The following is a 21,817-nucleotide window of genomic DNA, read 5'->3' as shown; positions in this document are numbered from 1 at the left end:
AAGACAGCGGTTTCACCCGCCGTTCTGGTTGGCATGGGCCACGCACGGGCCCCACCGCTCAGCCTTCTCCGTCCCACGACCCGCAGCGCGTTGGGCGGCTGCATGGTTGGCTCTGCCCTCGCACACCCTGGGGCTCACGGTTCCTGCTGCGACAGGCGCGTGCTGCACCTTGGGGTGAGAGCTGCAGCGCCTTGGCTCAGGCCGGGAGGAGGGAGGTCGGGGCACGGTCTGTGGGGCAGGAAAGCTTGCCCTTGAGCTGGCCCTGCTGCTCTGCTGGCTGCTAAATAAAACGTCATCATTTGTCTGCAGCGTTTGTTACTGTTCCGTGGGTACAGCAACTGACCCCAAGATTAAAGACGCTTAAACTTGCTAATGTTTTTTCATCTAAAAGTAGACGCTTATGTCCTTGCAACAGAGGAAGGCTGACTCACCCAATCAGAATGACTTTTTTTTTTTGGAGTTACTTACAGTGAATTTTTATTCTCAAGAACAAAGAGTTTTTTCTTCAAGAGGCTTTTGAAACCAGACACTCAACTGTAGACCAATAATTACCAGCCTTAGCTATTATACAGAAAGCATCAGGTTAGTAAAAACAAGTCAGCCAGTCTGTCCACCATTAAAAGAATACAAGCGCTTTTCACACAGTTTCTGAATTAACCTGTGTTAGTTGTAAAGCACATTACCATATGTGTTAACATCTGGAGCTACAGTTTCCCAGCTAGCAATTTCACAGTGTTGGTATCTCTGCAATCAGGAGTAACGCTTCTCTTCATCAGGGCAAGATCCATGCAAGTAGCACTTAAGGCGCATCTGGGTCTTTGTCCCCATTTCATCCACCTCTCACTTCATTTGTCATTAGTAGAGAACCCAAATTGCTACTTGTAAAAAACTGAGGATAAGCAACAAAAAATGGTAGCACAAAAGTTGTGGTTTGGAAAGAAACATCATTAGTTATTGCTTTTTTGTTAGGCTGAACAGTTTAACAAGTCACAATGCCTCCAGCAGGCTTAAGCTCGATTCAATACTTTCACTCCTAAGTGACAAAAATCATCTCTGCAATTCAAAGTCAGCAAAACTCCATGATCAACAATTCGGTTTCTTTTCTGAGTATTACGTGGAAGCAGGAGTCCAGGTCATCCCTCCCTCTGCCTCTCCTCCCTTGTTGAAACAGTAGTAATAAGCACACAAATGGTGTTACTTCCAACCGCAGTTTTGACAGAAACCCTCCTGTCCTACAGCCTCTCAAATTCGAGATGGTACTGAGCAGCCCTGATGGCAACTCAGGCACGTGCCTTGAAAGCCGTGGCATTCCCTCCTCATAGAAGGACTGTGACCTGCCATGGGAATGCTGCAGTGTACCCCCACGCTGCTGCTGGGTAGCAAACCAGCCTGCTAGCGTGACCGAGCACAAAGGCGAGCGGACCTCCTCGTGCTGAGAATGAGACTCCCGACAGAAACTCGCTTGGCACTCGCTATAACACAGTTACAACATCTTCATCTTCAAGTTCTTTGTTTTCCTTCCCACTACACAAATTAACAGCTGAGAGAAGCAGTTGTCAAAAAGCTGGCCCTAGTAGGGCAACCAGACCTGTAACTTACCGAAGACTAACTTCTAGAAGATAAGCATTGGTGCTTAACCACCTCAGGGAGTAAAAAGCAGTGTGAAGAGCTCTTCTGCTTCTCTCTGGCTCGGGCAAAAGCAAATACCCATCTAGAGTAGGCTGCATCTGTGCTGCCCTATGATCTAGCCTGGACACTACTGTGGTCCCATGACAATGGACATCATTACTCATTGAGTGCGTGTGAGCGCAGACCCGTCAAGTTCCAAAATCTACTGACAGCTATTTTGGATACTGAAGAAATATCCCACTGACAAGGCCACCTAAGCATGCCCATGATAAAATATACATGTCCTTTTTCACACATTCATGCATTGGTAACATCTACTGCAGAGCTCTCTCCTGTTATAAAGCAGCAGTGTTAGTCATTGCAGTAGGGTTAGTTGATACAGGATTCCATTTTATATAATTAATGGAGGTGAAACTTACTGGCATATCTCGGCTGCAGCCCCATGCAAGCAAGCAGAAAGCAAAAATATTTAAAATGGAAGAGAGGAACTGGCTAGCAGGCAGCTACACTCACCCTTTTGTACAGCCTATGGTCCACCAGTGGGCTTCAGATTGCAAAACAATACCAAAGAGCTATTAGCACACACATGGCAATAACCATACCTTACCAAGAGCTTCACTCCAGGGAGGACGTGACAACACTTCTGCTTGCCTGGAGAGAAAGAACCCTTCCCACTCCTGCCTACCGAACTCCTCCTCTTTACCAGGGAAGAGCAGTCCTGGGTTCAGGTGTTTTAGGGCAGGAAGTAATAAGCACGTCAAATAAACTCAATATTGGCATCCCTGTGGCATTTCTAGCCGCCTCCTGCCTTCTCTGGCAGTGATCATCTCTTTTCTGTCCCATTCCAAATGCTACTCCATAAAAACCACTGCAGATCACAATCCCAGCCTAGCAGTGGTGTAGATACCTCTCACAAGAGTAAAATTTTCCCAAGAATCGGAGAAAGAATAGGAAATAGGAGGTCACCTTCCCAGTGAAAGCTGACTGTATGGACCACATATGGATTTGGCTCAGCCAACTCAAACTCACTTCAGAGTTCTTGGACTTCCTTGCAGAGCTCTTGCTGTGTCATATCTGGGGATCACTAAGTAGGTGGAGTCTTTCCAAAATCACTAAATACGCAAACCCTTGATTCTGCCTCACACAGGACAGCGTGCCAGGAGACAGCTCAACTCACAGAAGGTGTAATGGTCAGTTTTGGGTTGAAAGTGAGTTGAAAGTCAGTTTTATTCAAGTGCCAGCTGACAGCTCCAGGCACCATGGGAAGACGGGTGAAGCTCTCCTGGGAAGCCAGGAAGTTTCTGTTTCTGATTTGAAAACACTTCTGTGACAAGTTGTGTTGATACCATGTTATGGCTGATGAATGTTTTTCACCAGATTTTTGAGTATGACAATAGATGGATAAATAAAGTTTTGGGTTTGGTTGGGTTTTTTTAAGTCAAAAGGAAACAACATACGTCTGACTGTCAGAATGACTGCTGCTGAAGAATGACCACTTTTGTCTTCATGAAACCTGATAATATTCAGCTACTAGAGCTCCAGTATCTTCTCTAAGAATACATTCAACCAAAACTTACATTTCTTTTCTGATTTTCATCAATGTCTACACACCTGTTGTTGAGAGAGCTCCAACCGCAGAACCTCTCTCGAAACACCTGAAACGCCGTCCGATAAGGCAACAAGCGTTAAGTTCAGGAGATGAGAAAACACCAGACCAGCATGCCTACGCACCCCGGATCCTCGAGCTGATAGGAATCACGTTTGCGCTCCTGAGCCTTTGCACCAAAAAGCTAATAAGCCAAATAGGACAAGACGACCGTTTAAACGGTTCTGAATGCTAGCAGAGAAAGAGTTCTCATCTTGGCCAAAAGTAGACTTTGATCAATTTAAAATAGGAAAAAAACAACTAACCAGATCGTAGCCAGGGGAAAGCCTGAGTAAATCTTGCCTAAAGGCTACGGAATAAGCTCTTAATAAGGAGTCATTTGCTGGCCTAGCAACAGAATCCGCTCGTGGACAAAATCCTAGGTTAAACAGTTTCATTTTTTTTAAGGTTGCATTTACGCCAGGGGAAATTTAGGTTAGATATCAGGAAAAATTTCTTTACAGAGAGGGCTGTGAAGTATTGGAACAGGCTGCCCAGGGAGGTGGTGGAGTCCCCATCCCTGGAGGTGTTTAAAAACCGTGTGGATTTGGTGTTGAGGAACATGGTTTAGGGACACTGACAGTGCAGGGTGAATGGTTGGATTCAATGATCTTGAGAGTCTCTTCCAACCAGATGATTCTATGATTCTGAACTTTTAAGAATTTACTGCCTTTGCACATAGCTCACTATCCTACGACAGGCTGCACGTGGCTTTTACAGCCTCCTCCCCAACCTCTATCAGCTGACTAAAATCTGCCACGAGACCCTGTTTCTTTGATGATCCTGTGCACGCTCTCTTTTCTCTCACTCCCCCGTATTTTCCGGAAATATCTGTTATTCCTGTTCCTTGTACTGGCAAGACACTGTGGTTTAACGAGTGGCTCCATAGTGCCATTTTGACACTACAGAGTGTAAAATAACATTAGATGTTAGTTGTCATGGCTTGCCCCTGGACGCTTGGATGGCTGAAGTATTTCTTTATGGAGCCTGGTGCTTTCTTAATTTCTTGTTTACAGCAGCACTGTGCTAATTTTGAGCACTTCATGAGGAGTCCGTGATGGGATTCCAACAAGCAGTACTCCTGCAACACTGTGGGGCTGTTAGCCTAAGTACCAGTCACATCACCATCAGCTGCATCCTGTGAGTGTCACACAGGATGCGCCGCATTCTGAACGGATATAATTAGGAGGCTTACACAGAGGTGGTTTTAAACTTACTTAACATCTTAAGTTTGATTGCTCTATCCTTAGGAAGAGGTAAGCAAGAAAAATCAAGCAGTGAGGAATAGATCTAATTGTTAAGACACAGAAAAGAAAATTCAGAAAGCTTGAAGAGCAGACGAGAAGGAAGCAATTCCCCCATCTTCCACCTGGTACCCAGTGTACATGCACCACAACAGGGCACCTCCGACAGGGGGGTGCAGAGCCAAGCTTGGCAAGGAACACGTGGGTGGTCTCGCCGGGATATGGCTGTGATGGAGAAAGCACGTGGCTCTTCCCTTGGGGCAGGCGGTGAGGAAGCGAACGGGTCAATCTGAGTCAGCTGAGATGCTGAAGCAAATGAAGCTCTGTTTTAATAACTAGATCTGTATCATTTCCAGTATTATACTTTTTTTTTTTCTTTTTACACACAAGCAAAAGACTTCAATTTGTTTGTCTTCAAAATCCTGCGTGGTATTAAGCTCTAAGAACCTGATTTGCATGTTGTTCTTCACTGTGTTCAGAAGGAAAGGTAAGGTAGTTTTGAAACACAGTGAACATCTTCAGTGGAAATAAGTTACTTTCTTCCTTTTGTTGAATCCTAGCCAAGAACCTTGGAAAAATTCCCAAGTAAACACAACTGCTAGCAAAGCACCTACGGACACAGACAGGACTGCACTGTTGCAGAAACTCAAGTATTGCGCGGTGTGACATAAACCAGAGAGCACCTACTGACCATGGATCCCCCCGGCGGCTGCTGCTGCTTCTTTTGACTTCCTGTCTATAAACACCCAAGACCTAAACTTGTCTCCCAGAGACACACAATGGCAGCGACCACGCTGCTGAGGGAGAGGAGACTGACGACAGGCAAAGGGAAGTTTGCAAGTCTGCAAACTTCATTGATGCAAACCAGTAGGGTCTCGGCCTACAAAGGGAACAGAAGATGCTGAGAAAGAGGAAGGGAATGAGCTGAAGGCAAGAAAAATTGCTGTAATCATGGGCAATTTAAGGCCTGGAGAGTCTAGGTTACTCAATAGCTGGAGACTGAACAGAGCACAGCTGAAGTGCACGGCACATCCTGGATACTGGTGTGAAACCCAGCGATGCAGCTAGTCGTAAGGTACTGGTGTGTGGAAGTTGGCTGTAAGAGCCTCTGGCAGGTTGACCCCAGAGCCTCCACGGACGGAAACGGGCACATGGCTTCTCCAGGGGCTGCCTGCATCTCAAGCAGATGTGAGAGGATACAGAAGTTCTTAGTCTCCAGCTGCTTCCTCAGGGACATGCTGCCCAACAAATACAACAAAACAAACCTTTGAGTCTCTTCCACACACCCTGCTGAGAGCAAGAAGTCACTTGTGCTTCATCATGAACAACTGTGTCTGTTTCAAGCGCATTTGGAATTGGCCTGGAAACGATAAAGCCCTCTTTCTTGTCCACACGTTACTTTGCACAGAATCTGCAGGTAAGATGTCCTTCCACACAAGAGCCACACTGACCTCCTGCAAACTGCAGCTCTGAAATCCTACAAAAAGGACTGAGCCCGTTTCTAAAATCAGGTTTATCACATGCCTCTTCTCTGCCTTTCAGAGCTCTCCTTATTCAAGCACCACTGGGCTGAACTAGGTCTGCTTCAAAACGCACTGGGCTCCTGAGCGGATGAAATGCATGTGTGGTGAGAATGGAGGGAGCAGAGTCAGAAACAGCTGAATTCCCTTTTGTCTAGGATCATCTGCAGGATCTTTTCACTGAAAAGTCAAAATGCACGCCCTGCACCTAGCAGAGTACCGGTGTGATGGCGATAGCTGCCACACGTCAGCACTCTGACAAGGCTGGCCAGGTTCCCACACTGGCAGGAGACGATTCATTTTCATGTCTGTGTCTGCACTCCCAGCTTACTGAGTATGTGCGGAGTGGCTGATGCCAACTAGGTTGCCTGCTGCTCTGTTGGCACGTTCCACCTATCCACATTAAGAACCACCCATGTTTGATGAGAGTTTATCAAATGACCCTATGACCAAACTAACGGCATTGCCAGTGTACACCAGACATTGTCATGTTTTGCACTTTCCCACATACCATCAATGCTTTGTGCAGCACTTAGGAGCTGCAGCTATGATTCAGTAAGCTTTCTTTCAGACTTCCTCAAGTCCAGCTTTAAAGTCATGTGCCTTGCTTTGCTCAAAGTTTCCTTATTCTGTGCCTCTTGAACACAACCTGGGCTGCTTTACTAGATCAGCAATGGAGCTGAATATGACTCTCAGCAACAGCCCTAAGAGATTGCATTTTTGTCAGTCTACCTTGGAAGCAGCTGGGCTTCGTTATTTGATTAAAAGATCTGTAGTGAGCCGACTCTATGATCCTTTACATTGCACTCATTGCTGACACACTCAAATATTATCACGTCGCTCTGCTGAAGGCCAGATACCAAAAGATAGTGTCATACCTGTGGCGGCAGCGTCGTAAAAACCGCATAATCTTGCGAGCAGCTTGATCCTGCTTCTTGGTAAGCAGACTGCTTCTAAACACAAAAACAACCCCACAACAATGAAGTGTAGGCAAAACTGGGGAGAATACTACTAAACACAAGAATAATTATCCTACAAACCACTGCCCTTTGTAAATTACAGCACTGCCCTGATGAGTGTAAAAGCAACACAAAGATCCTGCCACATCCAACATCCCAACAGCTCACCTGAGTTTCTGTTGTACAATGGTGGCTGCCCGACGGTTTTGCCTCCTCTTCCCACATTCTTTGTAGCTGCGATAGTACTGCTGGATCAGCATCGCGGCTCGTCGGCTCTGCTGGAATTTTTTCTGCTCATAGTAACTTCGGAATTTGCTCTGGATAAGAATGGCAGCTTGCGTCATCTTTTTATAAAGTGCATACTACAAGAGAAACAAAGAGAAGATGAAGCGTTCCAAAAAACCAAACAGGAAACAGTCTCCTACGGTGAAAGACTCTTGTGCCACTAAGACACGATGAGAAGCAAACGAGTATCTACTCGCTGAATTGGAACTGTATGAGAAAAGGGTGACAGCAAACCAGAACAACTGTGAGATCAGGTGCAGACCCAGCCTGCAGCAAGAAAGCAACCACCTGTTTTGCTGCCCCTGGAATAGTTTGCCAGGCTTGGTTTTATTTGATACCTGGCTAGCAGAGGCTCCATGTGCACGTGCTAATGACCAGATCCAGCTGTACTATAGCTATGAACAACTTTGGAACAATCGGAGCTGATCCTGAGCTGTGTTTACACTGCTTCCTATTTGTACCGCAGTGGGTCTGCGCTAGAGATAAAATAATTGACTACGTTTAAAGGAATTGCTTGCTTCCCCTGCACACAGAAAGCTTATTATGAAGTACAGGATGCTCGTTTCTATGCAGCCATTGTTTGTAAAGACTCAAAACAATAGCAGCAAAATATGCTCAAGTGATTATAAGGATAAAGCAGCGAGAATGACTATTCCAAAATGCTAACAAATTAACTAAAACCAAAATACGTTTTTTTGTGTCTTCATTTAAAAACATCCTTTAAACACATTACTTTTGTAAGAATTGAGTTTGCTGTTCACAAGTACGTTCCACTTTCCTAGGACAATTGATTTTTAAACAGGTCACTTCTTGTTTCTATGCCATAGCACAATACTGCACAAGTTTTGATCGCTCATATATCCCTTTAAACCCGAGCACTTCAAGTGGAATAACATACGATTCTAACTTTAAAAACACAAAACCAAAACCAAACAAAACCTCAAAACCACAACAGTTAATTAAGCAAGTCTAATATTGAGTCTAAGTCATAGGCAAAACTAAATCTCATTATCAGTCTGTAACAAGCATCCACTGAACTTGCAAAGCCGCATGAGCACACACATCCAAAATTCCCTCTAGCACTGTATTACTTCTAGCCCCACGATTCCAAATAAAGCAAGCACAAACTCTTGAAGAAAATCTTCTTTATTCTACATCCTTTTTCTTTTAAAGCACGCGAGTAGATGGCCACTTAACAGAAACCATATGCGTTCATGCATATGTGTAAAAGTCCTTTTTAAGACAGAGAGGTAGAATAATGTATAGAAGTTGCACTTCTACCTCTGAACTAACACTGCGGCTTTCAGTGTTTACTGATCTTATTTTGAAAGTTTTAACACTTTCAAAACTTACATGTCTGCTGTTCCTGGATTTTTTATCAGCTATGACTTCTGCTCACTTTAATGAGACACAGAAACAGCAGCCACTGCCCTGTATAGAGTAACATCCTAACATATGGAATTTTCCTGTCTATTGGGAAAAAAAAAAACAAAAAGCAAAAAACCAACACCTCCCCCCAACATCGCCCCAAAGCAAAAATTCCTCCAATATCATCACAGACCACCATTTACCAAATTTCACTTTTTGGAATTGAAGCAGTCATTAGGTGCAGTTATATTTTGCCATTATTCATTTCCATTGGGTTTTTTTGTTTGTTTTCTTTTTTCTTTTTAACATTTTTAATTAAATGGATCAGACTGTGGTTTTAAATTAGCTATTTTAAGTAAGTCCACTCACAGGCTGGTCATGGTTTTCTTTCAATTTTTTAGCCCAGATGGGACTTCTGTGGCTGAGTTACAAACCCCTGAACAGAAGGGTTCAAATACGAAACCGCGACGTGAGCTATGACTGTTCAAACCTAGTCCGGAGCCTGCGCCCATCTCAGCAACACAGTACCACACCAGAGGAATAAGGCATGTGAAAGAGAAAACAGCAGTCACCGGCTAGGCTAGAGCCCAACATCTTTGCATTCAACTCTAAGACCCACTTAGCTGATTAGCTGCTTGCTCTCCTCCTCCTTTTCCCTCCAGCTGGGAAGAGGAAAAATGGAGAAGTCGCCTAACCTCTGTGAAGTGGTTTAAGCCTCAGGTAGGACAGTGGTCCTGGAAAGCTCAGCTCACTCGTGCTGACAGAATAGGACTTTGACTGATACAAAGCCACGGTGCAGGAGGAAGCTGTGGATGGAACACTACCCTGAGGACACATTCTCCCCAGGAAGAGCATGCCTTGCCTCCCGGGTAGCTCTGAGAGAAGCTCAGCTGATTCTAGTATCTGATGAGAGCAAGACGGTGCACAGCTGGGAAACCCATCTTTACAGCAGAAAATTATTGGCTGTGAACAATTTAGGTTTGGAGGCATCAACAGTCATGTCTCCAGTATGAGCAGCAATGTACATGAGGTAGTGGTCTTATGAATTCAGGTATTTCAAAGACGAATGTTCAAACCACTTTGGCAAGCAGGCAGAATACAGAAGACGTTATGGGTGGGATAAATGTCTGTGCTCCCTGAATGCCAAGGCAAAGATTACTGAGTGATGGCTAATCAGCAGCATCAAAAGGAAGCTTGTCCTCCGGAAAGGGGCTTCAAACCTTCCCCGCATCTCAGCCCATCACTGCTTATATGAGTACCTGTAGAAGCAGGAGACTTTTTTTTTAAAAAGTTGTCCTACCACATTGATATGCTGTGGCATGGCAGCCCCTATGTATCTCCCATAAGGTTTGGTTTGTCAGTGATTTCTCAGCCACAGGTATTTATTCATGGATGCTATTAAAACATTTCTCTAAATGCCAGGTTCTTCTGGTTTATAGTGAACGTGAAAGCTAGTGACCCACAGGGAATTGTTTCCAAAATAGTGTTTGTATTTGTATTACCTTCAAGGCTATCCAAGTAAGCTTAGGGAGAAACAGAAAAATACACAGTTAATGTTAGTTCTACAAATAAAGAATGAAAAAATAAAAAATCAAACCATCTTCTTTCAAAAAGAAGTGATTCCAGGATCCAAGACAAAGCAGTTTGTCAAGCAGTTTTTGAAAGGAATTAAGCTTCCCAGTGACAGGAAGCATGACTCCAGAATGACAGCCATTTGACAGGTTGAATGCGAATCATGATGCAGTTGCCTAATACTAGAAAGCCTTCCCAAAAAAATGTTTTTGAAGGTTGTAGAAGAGCACAGGTATCTGCCTTTCACTTTACATAACATGCTGCCAGGCATCAGACAGTTTGAGTCTAGCAGCGTATAGTGAAAAGAGGGATGGGGGCTCTGGCCTCCCCTGCCCACCTCCTCCCTCGCCCCCCCAAAAAACCCAACAAAAAACCCAACCAAAAATGAAAAATAAAAAGTATCTTCTTTTTCTGGGGTTGAGAACTCAGCCTAAAAGTGTCTCTCCAACTAGAGTCTGTACAACAGTCTCAGTCCTGGAAAAACTCGCATCAAGCTAAAACATGTGACCTCCCACAGTTTAAAAGTTTAGTATGTGCAAAATAAAACAACCTATTTTTCATCCTCATATTTATCAAAGGCAAAACCAACTTCAATTTCACAATGAAATTTGGCAAGCAACTAGTCAGAGAATAGCCTCACCAGGCTATAGCATGCACAAAGGCCAATATGGAATACACCACTGCCCTCTATCTCGGAGCAAAAACGCAGGTATCGTCACAAACAAAATCCTTTCAAGGATTCCCTCCAAAATTAAGATTCCAGACATGAATTTTCTTCCCTTTTCAACTGTGCCTGAGCAGGGTATTTCATTACTGCATGCTGAAAAGCATACGAGAGGAACAGTGGGATAACTCTCATTGCAAAGGGCTGCGTTCGCATGAAATTTCACTTCCTTGATTACCTGTTTGTATTTTCGGTAGCAACGCTGAATAACAGCGGCAGCCACCTCTTGCTGTTCCCGGAGAGGACGACCCTATGTGGAGAAGGAAAGAAGCAATAAATAGTCAGATTACACCAAAAAACAGCACAGATGATGTTCAGTGGCTCACAGCAGCTTGCAGGGCACCTACTTCTACATCTCTCCTATCAGTGCTAACTGGTCTGATTCAGATAACTGGAGATATCTCTACTGTCAATTCATGTTAAGGGACAAACACCTCCAAAATGATCTTTACACCAAGCAGGCAACTATTCAGAACCTCTAGGGTATATTTTGAGGATATACTTTGTGTGTGCTGTTCTGTCACAGAAGGCACGCTATGGCTCGGCGTGCTTTCTCCACAATGGTAGCTGCTGGGTAAATATCAACAAGCAAATGCTAGGAGCATTGGAAAGGTTATGACAGAATCTGAATTTTTGTCCCAGGAGTGGGTATTACCCATATTTTGGTTTGTAATAAATGAAACTCTCTCACACCTAACAAGGAAGACATGGGATGTTTTAGCCACGTACCTTGTATTTCCTGAACACTGTCTGGACGAGTTTGGCAGCTTCATAGAGTTCTCTCTGCTCATGATCAGACAGAGTTAACTGAGCAAACTCATTTTCTACCTTCTCGCTGGTGGATGCACTCAGAAATTCAGACCAGTCTGCTGCCGAGGGAAGGCTGGGTTTCTCAAAAGCTATTTCACTGATCGGTGAGCCTGCAGGGCTCAAGCTGGTGTTCGAAGAAGGGGTCAAGGGTTCACTATACAGACTTCTGAAATACCAATCACAGTAGGAATTATTGGCTCACAAAGCACCTGGGCTGGCATCACAGGTAAGGACTACAACGTTTTTGAGTTCAAGGCAGAAACTCATGCTCCCCTCCCTCTCTGCAAGCAACATCCTGCATTCCTGAGCCTGCCTGTACTGCACTGCCCAGACGTGGCACTGCAAGAGTAGTCACAGGTCAGACTTTGTGGCCACTTTCCCCTCCTGCCTCCTGCTGCATGCACTCTCCTTCTTCCACCAATCTGTAGCTGTGCTGGCAACAATTCGTTTGACCACGAGAGTGTGGCTGGGCTTGCAACACCAGCCTTGAGTCCCACTGAGAAACAGCATCCATAGACTAAACAATCAGTGCGTGCTGCCCAGCGCTCAGACCGCTCCAAAACCCAGAGCAACGTCACAGCTTTTACTGACCTTATCTGTGCAGCACTCGGCAGATGATCGACATCGGCAAGGTAACTGGCCAGCCAGCTCATGGTGGTGCTCATGGCAGCACTGTCCGTTCTCTCCACCTGTGGTGACTCCATTGGCACAAAATTCTCCCGCTTGATCCTGTCAGGCGTAGCTTCGATAATGTGCTCCGCAAGCGTCATCATGTTCACCTGGGAGGGGGGAGAGGAGAGCAAACTTTTGCTGCCTGGCAGCAAGAGCCTTGTGCTGGCACGCTACAGCCCAGCTTTAGACAGATCGCTCCATTTTCCCCAGACTTGTGGTAGCTGGAGTCTACTGTTTGTCTCAGCACTGGAGAGAAATTCATTAACCAAAGCTCATTTGCCTCTTCTGACAAAGCACTGCAAGGTTTCATATTCCCCAGATCTGTTTTTCATTGAGTACACGGGGAGCCTAAGAGATCCGGTGAGAGTTTTATGTCATCGGACCTTTGCAGTACGCTACTGACAGCTGTCACTACTATCTTGTTTCCAGAAGAAAACTGATCTTGCCACTCTTTCGCCAGGATGTGCAGTAGAGCATGACAGGACAAGACAGACACATCAAGAGAAGCTGAAACTCTTGAGACTACAGCTTTGTCAGGAATCCTTCTGAACTATATCCCTCCACCTGCCAAGGTTCACAAGAGTTTTTAATACAGAAAACAGTTGTTCTGCCAAGATCTGCTCCATCTGTGTCACGCCAGCAAGACGAGACTATTTAGAGATGCCAAGGCAGTGCCTGTAGGCTGTGTTCCTGCTATTCTTCTCGCTCAGAAGACCAAACAAAGTATCTTTCCCCCAGTGACTACTTCTCATCTGTCTGTCCTGCTTCTACTGTGGTTTTATTTCTTCTATTCCATAGCTGGTGGGATTTTTCCTTCCCCAAGCCCACCTTTTCCTTCCCCAAGCACATCTTCTCTCCCCTTCTCTGCTCTTATCTCCTTGCCCCTTGAAGCACAGCGGCTTGGCCTGCAACCACAGCACTGCCTTTCCCGGGTCACCTCGTCTTTGTATGGACTGCCTTCCAGTTCCCTAAGGACTATGGGGCCACCTGAGTCTCATTTACTGATGTGACCAGGAGACTCTGCTTTTTCCTTTTTCCTTGCAAAACTGCCAACAGCTTCACGTATTCTGTACGCTGTTGAAGCGCACATCAGTGTGACCCTAAACGCTAACCGTTAGCCTTTGTGTCTGGGTTGAAAGGATACCCTTTGAAACCGGAAGAAAGCAGACACGGACTGTATGACCACCTCCTTTCACAAAGCACAACTCAGTCTCTAGAGGCCTCCACAGAAGTTTCTCACAGTTAGGCTCCTCTGTGCAGCCACCACACTCTCTAAGACTGCTGATCGTGGTGCTACAGGTACGTTTACCTGCAAGTCATCCATGTGGTGTAAGCAATCCTCATCCCCTGCGTTGTCCCTGTAGGACAGGAGCTCTGCATCCACCATGTCCCTGTCAGTCATCATCAGCACGTTCATCTGCTCTCGCTGGCGTAGCCGATGGGCTACAGTGTCCTTCCCCAGCGCAGACCCCTTCTGGCTCCCCACCACCTGCACTGCAGACACACCAATGTAAATGTCTTTTGGGTTCCATTTGATGCCTGCTTGGCTGCCAGAGCCCCGGTACCCAGTAACTTCTGGGATGTGCTGGGAGAGCTCCCGGCCATAGTCCCTTATCCCTTCACTGGGGCTGATTGTCTCAGTGGCGGATTGCTTGGAGCTGGAGTTCTGCTTCCTGATGCTCGGCTGTTCCAGGCTCAGCGCAGTGGAAAGAAGCTTCTCTTGCTGGGCTTGAAAATACTCAGGGCTCAGCTTATGTTTTTTGGGTGCAGGGTAATCTTTCTGAGTCTCGCTACTGTAGTAACTGGAAGGTTCTGATCTTGGTCGTCTCAGCTCTGGAAACAAACAGATCAGTGGTCAAAATGAAAGATGCAACCCATGATTACTGCAGGACCTACAACAGCTTCTGCCACAGAGCTGCGAGTGGAAGCTTATGCCATGCCCTAGGACACCTGCAGGTATGTGCAACGGGAGTAACTATCACCAGGGAGGATACTACCTCAACCACTCTTAAGATACACACACCTTTCTAAAGCAGGCATTCGCTCCTCTTCCTGACACTTACACAAGGGCATGGAGCACACGACAGAGAGCCCACAAGAAAAGAATTAGGCATGGACAGCAGGGCTACAGGTAGCATTTGCTGCCCAGGTGAGCCGCTTGCCCCCAGGTTTTCGCATGTCGAATATCAGCAATGCAGTGCATGCCCTCAGGATTGTTTTACCTGTGTTTGTACTGGAAATCACTGTGACTCCCTTCTGAGGCTCCTGAGAGGCCATAAGCTCACTGTGCCACTGGGACACCCAGTTCTCTGTGTTGGAGTCTGTACTTGAGGGGCACTGTATCCTGGGGTTTTGCCCAAGCTGAGTTTGCTCATCTCGCTGCAGCTGCTCCAAACACTCTGCCAACTTCACGTGGCCCCGAGAGCGGGCAATGGCCAGTGGCAGTCTCCCAAGGGAGTCAGGAATAGAGATGGCTCGACGGTCCCACTTGTACAGCACAACGGCTGCATCCATGTGGCCCAGGGCACATGCCCACATCTGAAAAAGAAGAGAAAACTGACCCATTGGGCCATCCACCTTCTCCTTCCTTTCTTGCTAATGCAGTGGAGACCGGTCCTCAGCTCATGCGAAAACCACTCTGATAAGCAAAACCGTAACGTGCCTGAACCCCAGCAACTGCCTTTTATAAATGTCCTATCCCCAAAAAAAGGCCATTACAGAAGATTAGATGCATGCTATTCTCTCCTATAACAGAGAAACCTCCATCTGACAAATGAAGCTGACAGTTTGACAGTTTCTTATTTAGTAATAAACATTTTAACAATTTTTGGTTTTGGCTTTTTTTTTGTGTTTTTTTTTTTTAACACTGGCATCACTGCAGAGACAGAACAGCCTCATATGCAAAGGAATCTCTGAGATCAGAAACACACAGACAGGACTAAAAGTTCGGAATAATAAAATCAACACTCTGCTGTTGTAAACTGGCACTTCTGGTTCCACCTGCTTTGGCTTTTCGCTTGTCTAAGTTCTCGCTCATAATTTGTGATTCCAATGACTAAGATATTGTAATGACTTTACAACCTCTACAGTCAATCAGTCAAGTAGAACAACTTGAAAAAAGCCATGTAAAGTCCTTTCCTCAGCACGACAATAGAGACTAGATTTTGGGTAAAACACAAACCAGAACCACCCGTCTGTCCCCTTTCCTCATATTACTCAATGACAAGGTTTTTTTCTGCGTAGTCTCTCTCAACAAAATGCAGGAAGCCCATAGTGCTGTGTCTTACTGTTTACACAGCAAGGACACACAAGAAACATCTACTCTTCAGAGCATGAAACACATCAGGAAAGAAACACATCAGTAAGAACTCCAGAGGGTCCTCAGACGCTCTCAGAAGTTTCAGTCTCTGCTCTTACCAGAGGAGTGCAGGAGAAATGATCCACATTCAAAGGATCAACTTCCAGCTCCAGATCGATGCTGTCTGCATGTTTGGTGCTGCAGAAGAAACAAGAGAACAGATGATGCTCTGTAGCCATATCAGGATCACTGCCTTAATGCACAGCTTTATTCAACGCACCGTACCACAAAGAAGTGGCTATGCACAGGTCCACGACACACGTATTTACTACAGAGGGTGCCCCCACCAGAGACTTTGATACATCAAAGAGCACGATACATCAGTGACTGGACTTGCTCTCTTAAGAGACAGGTCCCATCAGATCAGGGGACAGGAACGAGTGTAGGGACTTGGCTGTTTGTAAGGGACCACCAGAGATGTGGACCAAGCAGAGCTGCCGTACGCTTCTGCCATGCGTGCACTGACACCCAAGAGTCCAACGGGCTGGGTCTTACCGCCATTTGATGAGGGTCTGGATCAGTGTAGCATAGCCCTGGGCAGCGGCTAGGTGGAGCAGTGTCATTCCTCGGAAAGTCTTTGAATGGATCAAGTGTTTGGACTTTGCCCAGCAAGCACGACTCATCATCTTCTCGCACACCACCACCACGCGGCTCTCAAAGCAGCTGCCCAGTGTCCCAGTCCCAGAAACGCACTGAAACACCACACACATCCCAGTTTAACCACGGAAGGAGTTGCATCCTGCCCGGAGCAGGCAGCCTTTCCCTTCCAGAAGTACCAAGACAGTGGCAAACACGAGCGAAAAGGCAACTGCTGTTAAAGACCCACAAACCAGACTTCTTGCTTAGGAAAAACTATAATCCTTTCCAACCCCCACACAACCAAACTCTGGTAAGGAAGCATAAAGCTGCCATGTCTGGACACGGCAGGGTTCATACCTGCACCTGCGTTCCTCCGTTCCCATTCCCATTGCTCCCGCCTCCTACTCCTTGCTTGTGCTGCTGGGAGCCTGTCATTTCAGCCATTCTTCTCTCCATCTGCTCAAGGCGCTCCAATATTGACATCCTGAACTGGTTATCTAGGTTGGAAAAAGCCAGAATAAGGATACCTCCACAGAAAGAAAGCTCACGTTTCGGCTGCCTACTGCAGGAAGCCACAAACAGCTATCCTGGAAGTCACGCAGGAGATTTGCTCTGCTTGGCAACGCACGGGGACACTTGCCCTGCAGCATCCTAGCTCCTCAAGTTCCTGCAGCAGCCCTTTGACTGCAATTCCAGAGAATTTGCTTAAAGAAAACAGACAGAAAAATGAAAAGCACAGGCGGAAGACGGACCCCTTCCTTTGTGATTCTAGCTGTATCCACACAATAAAGGACTGGGGTAACACAACTTCTTTGAAAACACAACTAAACCCTAAGCAAACATAACGATTCAGAGAGCATTTCAGTAGGATCATATCTGTCAAAATACTCTTCATTTTAGAGTCAATTTCCCTACTTCACAGGAGTCCTAAATTCAGCTCAGCTTGCCTCCTTAAACCGTGCAATAATGGTACCTGGAGGAAAAAGATGCCTCTGCTTCCTTCTGTGCTTAGAAAAAGGAGCCTTTAAAATGGCACTTGCTCCTTTCCTGACAGGCTCCTGTTCTTGGAAAACAGCTTCAGCCAGGTGCCGGAACCAGAACTACCAGAAATCACAGAGTATGGGCACTGGTAATTCAGTAACATCATTCTGAAAAGCAGTGCAACTCTTGAGCCTTCTGGTCTCTGCAGAAGCCTAAAGGCTCTATCAGCTGTTTTCTCCTCCTTGCACTGTGCCCTGGCACTACAACAGAGATACTAACACTGGAACAGCGGAGCAGGGAGATTTAGACAGGTTAGCAGGACACTGCTAAACCTGATGCTGCAGAGATCAACTCCAGCAATCTTTTTGTGTTGCTGGCCAGCCACTGCAGCTCAAGTGGCTGCAAACAGAGGGCTCCTTCTGTCTTTTGATCCTTATGGCAGAAGCTTCATGCACCTCATGTGAAGCTGGGCAGGATAATTTTGTGGATAGGGAATATTTAATGAATCTTGCTATCATGCTAACAGTGTACGTAATAAACTGTGGGGAAAAGACAACCCTCTTTCTCTTAGGTTTCCTGCATCCACAGTGATGAGGTGGTGGTGCAGAGCACTGGTAATCCCAGAACGAAGCCCACTGACAGTGATAGGGATCTGTCCATCAAAATGAACAAGCTCTGATCAGGTTTTACAAGACAAAGTCTTCTCCAAGTGACCCGGCTACATGCAGAGTCCTCCCTGGAAGGCTGCAGGAGTACTTGTACGTTACACTCTGCAAAGCACAACTCTCACCAGAGTGTACCAGAGAGATACGGATCTCTCTGCTGGACCGGACTGAAGACTGTACTGCAGATTGGTGGTAAGAGACAGCTCAGGTCCACTGGCTAAAGACATCCCCCTCTCCTTAAGAGGCTGCCGTGATTCAACAGTAGACAAGAGCTCTGGTCCCTTCTGGCCAGCTCCAAGGGATGTACTGCAGCATCCCACCCTGGTTGCTCCAGAGCCAGGGACAAAGGAGTGCAGCCAGCACCTTCCCCGCCCCCTCGTTTCAGAGGGGAGCTCACTGTGGTCTTTTCTCACCTGGTCCAAAACACTATTACTCATTACTGGTGCCTTATTAATAATTCATTTGTCCTGTTAATTGCAAAGCCTCTGGGAAAGTGACTGGCAGTTACAGGAGGAAATGCTCCCAAGGCAGATGCAGTCTCAGGGCCCTGTCTCAGCTGCGGTCAGCACACGGCAGCAGCACGAGCCGTGTTTTCCCAGCGAGTCTTTGTTCGGGAGTGCTGCAGTGTGCTGCAGTGCAGTCCATCTCGCTGTCTCCTCCTTCCCCATTGCCAGGCGGAGCACGTAGGCTGCAGAGACTGACAGAGACCTGGCACCACTGCCCATTCCCTCTCGCTGCAGGCCTGTGCCAAACAGAGCCGCTGCAACTCGGACACTGGGAAAAGCAGTCACGTTTGCCATGCAGGTCAACGACTCCGTTCTGCACATTTAATGCCACTCTCTCTAGCTGGGAGGCCAGCACTTGAGTTTTATTAGAGCTAGGAGTAGTGACACACACCAGGTATCATATCTGAGCCTTTAACCTCATATGGGCAAAAGCAGCATCTTTTCAAAAGAAGAGGCATTGCAGAACAAGCAACCCAGGGCTGCCAGATACCAGGGATTTGCTCCTACGCATTTAGCTGTCAAAAGAGAATAATTATTCTGTGCAGCCAGAAACAGCAGGAGAAAATTATTCTGGTGAGATGCAGAAGTACACTGTGCAGATTACTATTTTTTCCCCCTTTTTTTTTTTTCCAAGTTGAAATCATTGTGAAACAGAAATGGAGGGCCCCACGTTTGTGTCCGTTTTCCAGGCTCTTCTCTTGAGGCTCTGTGATCTCTAACAATCAAAGCCTCCACTTCCTGGCACTTTTCATTGGAGGACTGAAATTCCTAAAGGTATATCTGTCACGACCACTGTCCCCAGATGGGAACACTAAAACAAGGAAAGAAAAGCAGGGAATTTTTCTTAGGAAACAGAATTTGAAACAGCCTCTAGTGCTCCCATGTATTCCTATTCAGACACCTCGACAGTGCTCCCAGGAAGTATTCAGGGCAACACTATCCAATATTAGGTAGCAGAGAGTATCTGTTTGACTTAATGGGAGTCTGAAGGACAGACCTTACGAACTCATCACAGCCTTAAACCTGAAACCTTCAGCATCTTACCAAGACAACTGGTTTCTTTCCATAGATGGTTGTAAATTGCTGCTCAGTCTTTAGGCAGGTCAGAAACATGCCACTATTAAGTAAAACGGGAAGCAGAAACAAATATTTCGGAGCACCAGCAGAGAGTGAAGGGAGCCCTTCCCACGTCCAACAGAGACTGCTGGCGTTTGCCCCGCAGCAGGGCGCACCCTCGGATCAGAGCTCCAGCCAGCAAGTAAGGTGAGCGGGACAGCAGGGCATGGAAAGCATCTCTACACTGCCTGTTTTCCAGGTGATTACACTTGCTACCTAAGCAGCTAGAACACGGCCACAACTGACAGCAATTTCCAATTATTTACGTATAATGTTTCCATAATAAATTCCATGATATCGAGTACACCAAGGTGTCCCCTTCAAAAGCGACTGGTTGCTTGAAGTGCACAGCACCAGTCTGCCAAAAAAAAAAAAAAAAAAGGGGGTGGAGGGAAAGAGTGAGTGAGAGCAGGAAAGAGAAGACAGCTACACTGCAAGAGTCAGTGCGTTCTTAACAAAACTGAACAAGGACATCTAAGCACAGAGGAACAGCCAAAGGGAAAGACGCCTTCCCGGAGGTTCCCCTGCACTCAGCAACGAGACGAACGTCAGGCCCGGACATGCACTGGGTTAACGGCACAGGGACCACAGCCCGCGCGGGTCACACTCCGCTAACGAGCCAACAGCAGCCCTGACCAGCCTGCAGCGAGAACACCACGCGTCACTGTCGGCGTGGAAGATCCCCACGTCATCCGTCCCCCTGAACAGAACGTTTCCTTCCTTGCTTGCTTGGAGCAGGGCCAGGAAACCTGCTTGCTTTCAGTTACGGTCCCGAAAGCAAACCACATGCAAAGATCGCTTTCTACATGCTCTCCCCTTGGCGCACTCTTGATTTATAAAATGATCCTGAGAGATGCAGCAACTGTCCGCAGGCGGGTGAACTTCCGATCTGTTTTACCAGGCTGTGCTAGTCCTACACCATCAAAATTAAGTTACAACGAAGAAAGGTCTTGTACTTGAAAACTTAGCATTTGCATTGGCCTAATTAAAGGGTAAGTCTTTAAGTGACCTCCTTGGAATCAACACTCTGTAAGTCCCAAGTTTGCCAGTTTGTACCAAAACTTTATCACTTCAGTATTCTCAGTAACAGGACTTGGCCAGCTTCACCCCTAAGGAGAACGGCATAATGTTGAAAATCAAAGTGCAACTTATGCCACAGAAACTGGCACGAAAACATCTTTCCTTTATACAGTCCTGGGTTCAACAGGGTCAAAACGGAAGTCAGCTTTACAAAGCCCATGAGCTGTATGCTATACACCTGTTTTATCTTTAAAACTAAGTATCTGTACCCACGTTAGCAACCTACATGTAAGATGAGTGCTACGGCTGTGTAAAACTTAGAGGAATTGGACAGAAAGTCTGTCACATTTTGAGAAGCAAAGAGTTGCTTTGTGTGTGTGTTATGTACCGGACACAACTGAGGTCTGAAACGAGATCCTCCAACTCAACAATAAAGGTATCAGATGATGCCATGACATGTTCTTTAAGCAAAGTATTATGGTCCATCACAAAAGAAAACCCATGTTTCCTGGTAAAGAAAATATAACAAAACCTGACCCAGTCCTGCTGACTCTCTAACATATTTTCCTGTGAAAACCCTAACTGCCAAAAAGGCACAGTCAAAGCCCAAACGCCACAATCAGGATGAAAATGAAATGCAAACGTATGCAATTTACCTCGCAAAAATTAAAAGAGACGTGCTATAAGAGCCATAGGGCTGAACGTTACAGGTATCACTCTGAGTTCAAGACCCGTTATCCCTTATCATTTTTTATTTTGCTAGTCACACTCTTTTCTGTCTTGCTCGCTTCAGGGGTCTCTGTAGAGTCGCCTGCTTAGCAGGCCATGAAGTTGCAGGAACAGAGTTTCCACATTCTTGTCTTTTATATTCAACAGAGGATCTCCTGACAAGTATCTGCCTCGCAGTTCACTGCAGTACAAGGGCTCAAGAGCATACAAATCGTTGTCAAAATCAGCTTTTCTCCTGCAATGTTATGCACGAAATCGAAACAGCTCCAGCCCAGCACAAGGAGATTTCTTGTACTGGAAGCACCCTAACTCTTTCCAAAACCAGCGAAGATGCACGCGGATACAAACATATTCACGCACTTAAGGTGTTACCCAAGGACTCTGCTTTTGATGAGAAAATGCCAGATTTTTTTGTGAGTCAAAAAATTAGACATG

The 21,817-nt window shown here is 46.1% G+C and overlaps 1 protein-coding gene across 5 annotated transcripts in view; it reads right to left on the bottom strand.

Moving 5' to 3' along the window:
• The window catches only part of CAMTA1 (calmodulin binding transcription activator 1), a 278,929-nt gene that overhangs the window by 9,091 nt on the left and 248,021 nt on the right, over positions 1-21,817 (bottom strand). For 4 of the 5 annotated variants that reach the window (XM_086625664.1, XM_086625665.1, XM_086625666.1 and 1 more), the window contains 10 exons: positions 16,723-16,862; positions 16,282-16,478; positions 15,846-15,924; positions 14,651-14,966; positions 13,738-14,261; positions 12,348-12,535; positions 11,676-11,922; positions 11,125-11,196; positions 7,166-7,359; positions 6,917-6,991 (listed from right to left, as the gene is read on the bottom strand). In XM_086625664.1, the coding sequence (XP_086481790.1) occupies positions 6,917-6,991; positions 7,166-7,359; positions 11,125-11,196; positions 11,676-11,922; positions 12,348-12,535; positions 13,738-14,261; positions 14,651-14,966; positions 15,846-15,924; positions 16,282-16,478; positions 16,723-16,862 (2,032 nt within the window). Of the gene's footprint in view, positions 1-2,142; positions 2,174-6,916; positions 6,992-7,165; positions 7,360-10,152; positions 10,174-11,124; positions 11,197-11,675; positions 11,923-12,347; positions 12,536-13,737; positions 14,262-14,650; positions 14,967-15,845; positions 15,925-16,281; positions 16,479-16,722; positions 16,863-21,817 lie in introns of all 5 variants that reach the window. The other variant, XM_086625663.1, reaches the window with a different exon arrangement.

Source organism: Tauraco erythrolophus, chromosome 23, assembly GCF_009769465.1.
Source record: "Tauraco erythrolophus isolate bTauEry1 chromosome 23, bTauEry1.pri, whole genome shotgun sequence".
In the NCBI taxonomy this organism is placed as follows: domain Eukaryota; kingdom Metazoa; phylum Chordata; class Aves; order Musophagiformes; family Musophagidae; genus Tauraco; species Tauraco erythrolophus.
Note: the sequence above shows the minus strand (reverse complement) of the source record. Positions and strands in the feature narration are given on the sequence as shown.